This window comes from Propithecus coquereli, unplaced genomic scaffold (genome assembly GCF_000956105.1).
Source record: "Propithecus coquereli isolate 6110/MARCELLA unplaced genomic scaffold, Pcoq_1.0 Scaffold131, whole genome shotgun sequence".
NCBI lineage: Eukaryota > Metazoa > Chordata > Mammalia > Primates > Indriidae > Propithecus > Propithecus coquereli.
This window is the reverse complement of record NW_012137303.1, coordinates 2,078,806-2,089,327: the sequence shown is the minus strand read 5'-3', so window position 1 is coordinate 2,089,327 and position 10,522 is coordinate 2,078,806. Positions and strand designations below refer to the sequence as shown.

At 38.0% G+C, this 10,522-nt stretch overlaps 1 protein-coding gene and 1 pseudogene across 2 annotated transcripts in view; one reads left to right on the top strand and one right to left on the bottom strand.

The window, feature by feature from the left end:
• Positions 1-10,522, top strand: part of LRRC16A (leucine rich repeat containing 16A) — a 341,663-nt gene that overhangs the window by 182,271 nt on the left and 148,870 nt on the right. For both annotated transcript variants that reach the window (XM_012638672.1, XM_012638671.1), the window contains exons 10-11: positions 2,194-2,282; positions 3,729-3,823. In XM_012638672.1, the coding sequence (XP_012494126.1) occupies positions 2,194-2,282; positions 3,729-3,823 (184 nt within the window). The remainder of the gene's footprint in view (positions 1-2,193; positions 2,283-3,728; positions 3,824-10,522) is intronic.
• Positions 59-1,139, bottom strand: LOC105805624 (annotated as a pseudogene).

The following is a 10,522-nucleotide window of genomic DNA, read 5'->3' as shown; positions in this document are numbered from 1 at the left end:
CTAAGTGAGGAAGGTTGACAGTTTCATAATCAAAGAAACAAACCTCTTGCTTCAGCCTTCAAAGACACAGAAAACGTTTCTCCCAAGTGTGTATGCATACGTGTGTATGCAAATTGAAGTCCAGGGAAAAATGCTTTCTGCACCCTTCAAAAGTGCACTGAAATGGCTTCTCTCCGGTATGATCCAGAAGACGTCTCTTTAGTTTGAAGCTCTCAGCGAACACCTTCCCACATTCTGCACACACGTGGTCTTGGGCAGCATGAATGAGGAGGTGCTTTTTCAGGGCAGCTCTGTTCCTCAACCTTCACAGGCATCCACTCTGAGGACAAGTGATGGCTTGTGGAGAATCATATTCTTTATTTTTGGGGGGCTTCTTTCTAGCAAATTCTGCATTGTTTAGGATCTGATAATTTAATGTCAGGTATTCCTTCAGGTGGAAGCTTCTTGCCTGTCATGTACTCGGAATACTCAAGTGAATCCTCTCCAACAATCTCTTGGGAAAGCTCTAGTTTTGTACCTTGTTCCACGCACTCTAAAGAACACTGCAGAAAGGAGTTTGCTTCAAGAACCTGTTGAGAAAGCTCTTGTTCTGATCCTTCTTCTAGGTATTCGAAGGACTTAACAAGTGAGTTCTCTTCCAGGATGGGTTTAGAACACTCACCTCATATTATGTGTTCTATGGAACAGTCGGAGAAGCCATCCTCTTCAAGAGCTTGAGGGCTAGTCTGAGAGCACACATCATCATCATACAAGGCCCATGCTGTATTGAGAGGTTCCATTTCTGCCCATTGGGCTTGGCTGGGCTTGGCTTGCTTTGCTTTGGTTTGGCCCTGCTGAGGGCTTTTTTACTCAAGTCTTTCTGGCCACTCGTCTTTGCCTTTTTCTTCAGTTGCTGGCTCAATGTTGTCCTGCGTGCTTCTTCCTTGAAGGTTTGCCCCAGAATTTATCAATCACTTCCAGGTAGTAGTGATCTGAGTAAGTCATCTTCAGCAAACACCTGCTCTGCTGGATTTTAAGTTCTGTGAGAGTCAAAGTCTCATCTGTTTCATTCACCACATATCCCAGCACTTAGTACATCTGGCTATGCCACTGCAGTGCACCCAAGTACCTGCTACTACATTCTTCCCGAGCGCACCCATAATGGCTTTTTAAAAAACATAATGTTTATTAACATAGGAGATAATTATTTATTTAACTCTTTTCTATCATTAGATTATTTCCCACTTTACCCTCTTTTAGGGATACTAATAGGAACATCCAATACTAGCTAGCATTTATCAAGTATTTAGCCTCCCTATCAAAGTACGTGACATGTTGAAATCTTAATTTTCTTATCTATGAAAAGGGAGTAATAATTTTTAACTAGTGGTTTAATACTGAAATACACATAAAGGGCTTCACTCAGTGCCTGGCACAATGGTGAGAACTCAGTAAAAGATATTTTCAACATTGTTATCATCATCACTACCACTTAGTCTTCAGTTCTCCATTTTAGACATCACTTTCTTTGGTGATGTGTGCCCATAGCACTACCAAAATGGTTTTTTTTAAAATTATTATTGTATATTTTCTTTGTCTTAGTCCCTTCAGGCTGCTATAATAAAATACCATAGACTGGGTGGCTTATAAATAATGGAGGTTTATTTCTCACAGTTCTGGAGGCAAGGAAGTCCAAGATCAAGGCTCTAGCAGATTTGGTGTCTGGTGAGGGCCCACTTTCTGGTTCTTACATGGTGTCTTCTACCTGTGTCTTTCCTTGGTGTAAGGGGCAAGGTAGCTTTCTGGGGCCTCTTTTATAAGGGCACTAATCTCATTCATGAGGACTCCATCCTCATGACTTAGTCATCTCCCAAAGGCTCTACCTCCTAATACCATCACATGGGGCATTAGGTTTTCAACATGTGGATTTGAGGGGGGACACAAACACTGACTATAGCATTCTTCTTGATTGTTTCTCCTGCTAGATGACACACTTTTGAAGGCAGGGACTTTGTCCTTTGTGTTATTGTATTCTCAGGATATTCATTGTGCTAGTACATAGTTGTAGATGCTCATTCAAGCTGTATTGAATGAATGAATGTATGAAAGAATGCTGTATTCAATTTAAACTTTGCATTGCATAGATTTATAACAATCAAGGGAAGCTTTTTTCTTTAGATTTATGGAGTGATAAAAGAATGTTTTCTGTTACAGTCCACTGATGTCTGTGAACAGATCTTGAGGGTGGTGAGTAGGTCCAATCGACTGGAAGAATTGGTATTGGAAAACGCTGGACTTAGAACGTGAGTATTTTCCTGAATATACGAATACGTTACTTTAAAACTTTATACTATTTGCTCTTCTAATTAATGCATACTTTAGAAGAAAGTTGGGCTACTCACATACACAGTGCTTTCCCTGCTGAAGAAAAAAATACCTACGATCCCTATCATTATCACGAAGACCAAGGGTTTGATAACATCTCTTGCTTTTGTGTCACTTGATTTTTTTTTTTTTTTTTGAGACAAGATCTTGCTCTGTCACCTAGGCTAGAGTGCAGTGGCGTTATCATAGCTCACTGCACCGTGAAACTCCTGGGCTCAAGCAATCCTCCTTCCTCAGCCTCCCAAATAGTTGGGACTACAGGCACATACCACCACACCCATAAAATTTTTCCATGTTTTGTAGAGACAGGGTCCTGGTTGTGCTCAGGCTGGTCTTGAACTCCTGGCCTCAAGTGATCCTCTCACCTCAGCCTCCCAGAGTGCTAGGATTACAGGTGTGAGCCACTGTACCTGGCCTTGATATTTTTGAGGGTACATAGTGTGGTGGCTAAGAGCATGGATCCTTGAGCCAGATGCCTCCTGGCCTTGTTTAAGCTTTCTGTGCCTCAGTCTCTTCACCTTTAAAATGGAAATAATAATAGTGCCTGCTTTGTAGAATTAAAGTTGTGATGATAAATGAATTAATATATGTAAAGTACTTGAAAAAGTGCCTTTCACATTGTAGATGCTATGTGTACCTTTTATTATCAGCACTGCTGATAGTTGTGGTAATAACATACTTCATATGATTTTACTGCTTTGCTTTGATAAGTTTTAGTCATATTTCTCCCTTTTCAAGTTAACACTTTTCCATAGTCTTTACCTAGTGGTTTAGTAGTCACTACCCAAGCCTTACTGTTAAGAGCATTAAGAGTTAAAATATATTAGAACAAAGATTTTACTGCTGCTAAGTGAGGAAGGTTGACAGTTTCATAATCAAAGCATCAAAGTATGTTATTTCGACTTAAACATAACTAAAATAGTGATTTTGATTTTTGTTAAAATTGTAGCCTTTAAACTCAATAATTAGAGTAATCAGTTTTGCATTCATGAGTGCATGAAATGAGAAATAAGATATAGTGAATAGCCTACTATAATTTTCACGAAAGGCAGGTTCAATCCAGTATTTTTTTTTTAATTATGGAGGGGCCAAGAAGTACTATTAATAGCATGCAGTAATGTATCTTTAAAGGGGCAATTATATATTTTCTTTTTGCTTTTGGCCAATCAAAATGAACTATATTCTGGCTTTACAAATTCTCTAATGAAGTGTTAATGGTTATTAACAAATATATGATATATAGACTAATATTTTATGGGAGGTTTTCTTTTTTAGATTTTACTCTGTTCTAAGCTTTAAATGTTTTATTTGAACGGTTTTATACTTTGTGTTATTTTTAATCTTATTGTTTTGTTTACTTGCAGAGATTTTGCACAAAAACTGGCCAGCGCTCTAGCGCATAATCCCAACTCAGGACTCCACACAATTAACCTTGCTGGCAACCCACTGGAGGACAGAGGTACTATAGTGTTCACGTTATCACTGATGCCAGAATTGTAAGAGGATTAGGCAGTTTTAATTTAGCCATGCCTGAAGAGAGTGGTATCAAGCTAAGCTGTAATTAGGTTATAAATGCTGTTGAAGATCTTGTTGGTTTCTAGTTCTTTTTACCCTTTCATGAAAATACTCATGCTAAAATTTTATGATCTGCTTAACTTTTTTTGCAGTGTGATACAAAAGGAAAGGAAGATACTATTTTTAAAATATCTTATTAGTTATCTATTACTGCATAACAAATTGCTACATACTTGGCAGCTTAAAAATGATACAAATTTATTATTTTACAGTGTCCTTGGGTCAATAGTCTGGGTACAGTCTGGTTAGCTGAGTTCTGTGCTCAGGGTCTCTCTCACAAGATTGAAATCAAGTTGTCGACAGGGGCTGCAATCTCATCTGGGACCTGTAGTCCTCCACAAGTTCACTGGTTGTTGGTGTAATTAAGTTCCTTGGGGATATAGGACTGAGTTCTCTGTTTTCTTGCTAGTGGGGATGACTTCCAGCTCTTAGAGGCTGTGCTCCTGGAAAGGTCCATGCCATGTGGCCCCCTCCTCTCACGACATAGCAGTTTGCTTTGTGTTTGAGGCCTGCTGGAACACATCTCTCTGATGCTGTAGTTGCTTTTAAACAGCGTACCTAACTCAGGCATACCCAGGACAATTTCCATTTGATGAATTCAAAGTCAGCTGATTAGTAATCTAATCATGGTAGTGAAATCCCATTACACTTAACCGTTGAGCAACGTGGAGGTGAGGGACACCGACCCCCGGAGTAGTCAAAAATCCGCATATAACTTTTGACTCTCCCACACTTGACCACTAATAACCTACTGTTGAACAGAGGCCTTACCGATAGCATAGTCAATTAGCATATATTTTGTATGTTATATGTATTATATACTGTATTCTTAAAGTAAACTAGAGAAAAGAAAATGTTATTAAGAAAACTATGAGGAAGAGAAAATATATTTACTATCCATTAAGGGGAAGTGGATCATCATAAAGGTCTTCATCTTCATCTTCATGTTGAGTAGCCAGAGGAAGAAGAGGGGTTGGTCTTGCTGTCTCAGGGTTGACAGAGGTGGAAGAAAATCTGCATATAAGTGGACCTTTGCAGTTAAAACCCATGTTGTGCAAGGGTCTACTATATATTCGCCAGCCTCCCTAATACTTGAAGAAATTATACAGGGTGTGTACGCTAGGGGTGAGAATCTTGGGGGGTACTATCTTAGAATTCTGCCTACCACAAATATCTTTTTTTTTTTTTTTTTTGAGACAGAGTCTCACTCTGTTGCCCGCTAAAGTGAGTGCCGTGGCGTCATCCTAGCTCACAGCAACCTCAAACTCCTGGGCTCAAGCGATCCTCCTGCCTCAGCCTCCCGAGTAGCTGGGACTACAGGCATGTGCCACCATGCCCGGCTAATTTTTTCTATGTATTTTTAGTTGTCCAGATAATTTCTTTCTATTTTTTTAGTAGGGACAGAGTCTCGCTCTTGCTCAGGCTGGTCTCGAACTCCTGAGCTCTAATAATCCACCCGCCTCGGCCTCCCAGAGTGCTAGGATTACAGGCGTGAGCCACCGTGCCCGGCCCACAAATATCTTTTAATATTCAACAAGATTTGAGTGTGAGAATAGGGCGAGGTTGAAGGACTAGAGTTTGTGATGAGTCAGAAAGTTTCATTAAAGGTGTTTGTGTAGATTGAAGGAAGAGTCAGTAGGTTTAGAAAGGGAAACTTCAGAATTTGAATTCTTGGTGGTAGAACATTGATGGACAAAGTTTAAGAAGGAATAGGTTGATCTCTAGTGGGGCAATTTTGTTTTCATTTCCTTTTGCAGATATTTTCCAACTTTGTTGAATAAGGACCTTTCATTTTTCAGTGTTATATATTTGATGAGTACTATTAATAGTTATTAAACTAAGTACAAGATACTGATATAGATGGTCAGTTTTTCTTTTTATCTCTGATATAGACATTGTTCTGTGTTGAAAAAGATACTCATGTGGGATTCAAGCAAAAATCCCAAGTAACTTCCCAGCATCTAAAGTAGTGAATCTAAGGGAAGGTTGAGACTGAGTTAGAAAACTAGATCACATGAAAAGCACCCTCATAGACTAAGCCAAAAATGAAAATAATGGATGCATAATACTGGAATTGGAGTTTCCCTGGAGTATACTATTAATATAATAATTTCTTAGGAAAAACAAATGTTTCTCTGTTAGTCATGCTGTAGAGAGGTGAATGTGATGAAGTGGAAATCATGGAGACAACTTTTTTATGGACAGGAGGGCCATTTTGGTTTTGTTTTTAAAGATGGGAGGACCTCAATCATATTTATCTACTGACAGAACAAAATCTTGTAGACGTAGGTAGTTGTTGCAGGCAGGTCCCTAAGCAAATGAAATCCAGAGTTCAGGTGGACCAGGAAGGAGGCACTGCTTAGTCATTAGGGCAATGTAAATTAAAACCATGGTGAGGTACCACGTCACAGCCAGTAGTATAGCTATAATCAAAATATATGTTGGAAAGGATGTGAAGAAACAGAAACTCATATGTTGCTGGTGGGAATGCAAAATTGTGCAGCCACTTTGGAAACCAGTTAGACCGTTTCTTAAAAAGTTAAACTTAAATTTGCCCTGTGACCCAGCAATTCCACTCATAGGTATATCGCCCAAGAGAAATGAGATATATGTCCACACAAAGACTTGTGAGTGAATGTTTACAGCAGTATTATTTATAATAACCCCAAATTGGAAACAACCCAATGTCTATCACTGGTGAGTGGGCAAATAAAATATGGCATATATGTACAATGGAATACACTATAAAAGAGAAATGCTGACACATGCTCCAACATGGATGAACCTCAAAAACATTATGTGGAGTTAAAGAAGCCAGACCTAAAAGAACACATATTGTTTGAGTTTGGGGGACTGGAAGGGGAAGAAGGAACTTGCCCTTTGTTTCCTTTCCTGTTGTGCACCTCATGTTCCCTGAGGTGCAGCCACATTGGGCAGCTTGTTGCCTCAGGCGTATTTTCTTCTATCTTGCCCTCATCTTGGAGCCTCTATGCAAATTTCTGTGCTAGCACTTCCTTCTTCTGCCTGCATTACAACTAGAGGTGGACATTTCTTCCCCCAACCCTTCCGCCATCTTACTTCCTCTCATCCCCACTCCCTGTCCCTTCTCGCTTCCTTTCCTTTCTAGGACACACAGCACCTAGTGTAAGATCTTGCACGTAATCAATAAGTATTTTCTTTAAATCAAGTTTGATTTTATTTAATTCTCTTATAGAGTACTTAAAATGGCACTTGAAAATCATGGTATAGAGATTTCTTGTGCATGGTGTGAGAACATGTGTTCAAAGATGGTGTTTGCCTGCTTTTCCCCTCTGCATTCCTGCCTCCCAGACCTGGTTTTGTGTCTTTTCATCTAGCTCTGCCCCTTTCCAGGTGTTGTCATCATGAATCATTCCAAGGATGTTTTCTTTAGCCTCAAGCGTACATACCAACACTACAGTGTGATTTCTGTTTACATACCCTCACATTTTGACATTCTTGAAAATATTTTCACAAGCCCAGACTTTTCTCATTTCTGCCCCTCCTAGATTCATTCATTGCTGTATTTGCCAGGCCTCATGGACAACTGCTAACACCTGTATTTCCCTCTTGTCTTCACTCTTGGGGGTGAGCCTCCTGAACACAAATTCTTTATTGTTTCTTTTTATTCAGGCTAACTATCTGAACATGATTGGTAGCTTTTCTGCTCATGGATGGAAACCCCACAAGAAATCCAATTGAGTATAAAATATTATTGAAATTTCAATCTAGAGAAAAATTTTAATAATTTTTGTTTCCAAGCTTTTCAATGATGATATTTTATATTTGAAAACAAACAATACAAAGAATGAGAGTGGAGTCTGTAATTAAATTGTATAGTATACAAAACAGACCAAACCAGGGAACATTATTTACAAGGAAAATCAAAGAAACACAAGGTAGATAGCGTCTAGTAGTTAAAAAGCACAGAATTCTGAGGAATTTAAATATCAAATAGGATGTGATTTTGCACCTTAACCATCCACTCAGAGGCTTATTTGGAAACTCTCAGAGAGAAAGTTTGGTTCCTTACAGCTCAGTTGTCTTGTCACACCTATGTATAAAGGGCAAGCCTGAAAGCCTTCCGATTGTTAAGGGGCTTGTGGTGAAGCAGAGTAAAGTATGATTTAGTAAGTAGAGGTACAGTGTATGTGAGGAATGCTTCAAATGCTGGGTGCCCTGTTCTCTCTGCAAGAGCCACACAAGGTGATGAACATGCCACCCACACACAAGCTATTCTTATCCTGGTTGCAAGGCCACACCTGCTCACCAGCTTGCTCTTGGCCTTCATCTAACCCACTGTTTTTTCTGACTGTGGGTCAAAACCCATTGGTAGGCCATGAAATCAGGCTAATAGTTCATGATAAATATTTAAAAAAAAAAAAAAAAGAAATGGACTAGAATAGAAAATGTCAGAGTACATTATTTAAGGAAAACCTGTAGTTTTCTAATACTAATGTATGTGTATATATTTATTTTTGTATGAAGTTCCTGCATCGTGATGTCAAATCTGTTTCTTTATGTGGATCATGGTAGAAAAGGCTTTGTAAACCCCTGCTCTACCAAAGGATCTGAATATTAACTAATTTTGTGGTGAGTCCTTTGAGGTGAACAGGTACCTGAACCGGGGTGTTCTTAGCCTTCGTCACGGTGACTCTTTGGATCTGACATTACTTCTTGGGTTAAAGTTGAGTATTTTCAGAGAATACAGTTCTCTCTCTGCTCATATCACATGCTTTACTTCCCTGAACATTACGAACTCCATGTTCTAGTCTTCCTAGTTATCCTTCCCAGTTACCCTAATTTTTATGATCTCAGCCTTGTCAGGAATATTTGTCCTCACTTCTTCCACTGATTTCATTGCAAATTTGATTATGTCATTTAAAAACCATGTAGAATACTAGCTCAGAGTGTTTTTTGTTGACCTGACATACCCCAGTTTTTTTCCAGCTCTCTGGTGGTGACTCTGATTTGATCTTCCAAATAAGACAAGAGAAATAGATTCTAGGATTGCTGCTTACATTTTTTGGTGCTTTCTATCTTTCATGCCTCTCAGTTCTATGTATTTGTGAGTTCTAGAGTCAAAATACATGGGTTTAATTCTGGGCTACACCACTTTCTAGCTAAATGTCCTTGGACAAATTACCTACTTTCCCTTTGCCTCAACTTCCTAATCTTTAAAATAAATAATTACAGTACCTACCACATAAGGATGTTCTGAGGATTAAATGAGATAATATACACAAAAGAATAAGAATTGCATTTCACACACTGTGCACTAGTAAATGTTAGCTTTTACCCTCATTTGATTCACAAAATAGCCTTGTAAAGTTAAATGTTACAAATGTTATTATTTCTGTTTTATGGATGAGGAAACTGTGTTTACATGTTTTGGACAAAGCTTGCAGAAGGGGTATCTAATACTGATTGTTCATAATCCCTTCTAGGAGATCCTGACTAATCAGTCTCTCATACTGTAGTTTGTGATTTTCTGATTTGGTTATCTAGATTTCCTTTGGAAGTAGGAGGAAACACTTTTGTGCATGCTATTTGAAAAACATTGTCTTATTCCATAGTATGTCAATAAATTTTCTTAAATAATCATCTTAATGTTTGAAGATGGCAGGTTTCTGTGTGACACAAAACAGAAAATATTTTTCTTTGGATTCATGATTTTAGACATATTTAACTGATATTTTTATGGTTAGACAAGGTAAAACAATGTTTTTTAAATGGCATAGATTTAGATTTTATGACATTCATTCAAAAGTTAGGTGTGTTGACTCCATTTTTTCCAACATCCCTTTATTCTTATATTCCTGGGTCTTGATTCTTTCTCTCAGCCTTATTTTTGAAGTGGAAATATTTCATTGTATTTTATTTGTTTAGTCACTTACTTTTCTTAGTGTTTCTGAATTCTCTAGGGAAGCTATAAAAATCAGTAGCAATCTAAAAATTTTAACTCTCCTAGGTTCTGATATCTACAATGTCCCAATCTATATGCTTTCTGACAGAGAAGAAAGCGACCTTTTGTTTCCCCCAGAAACCACTACTGAGATCAAGAAATGGAACATTATTGATGCTGTCCAAGCTTACCTTGGACTTTGTTCCAGCGATTACCACCCCTGCCTTCTACCGTCTGGAAAAGATAACTGCTATTCCAACTTGTATCGTGATAGATTAGCTTTGCCTATTCTTAAACATCATAAATATCAAATTATGTAGTATGTACTATATGTATGTATATTTGCCTTGTTTTACTTCTCTTTGTGGACAGGCTTGTGATAATGGATTTGTTTTTTTGAATAGATAACTATTGAGAATATCTATTACTTCTTATATTCATTTTGGTCAGTCATGATTTTCATAAGGAATTTGTCCGTTTCTTCTAAAATGATAATTTTTTGACTTACAGATTTTTTTGATACCCTTCAGTTATATCTGCAGTGTCTGTAGGATCTCTACTGATACTCTTTTTTCATTTGATTTTGATAATTTGATCCTTTTAATTTATTTATTTTGATTACCAGTCTTGCTGGGATTTGTCAATTTTGTTAGTCTTTTT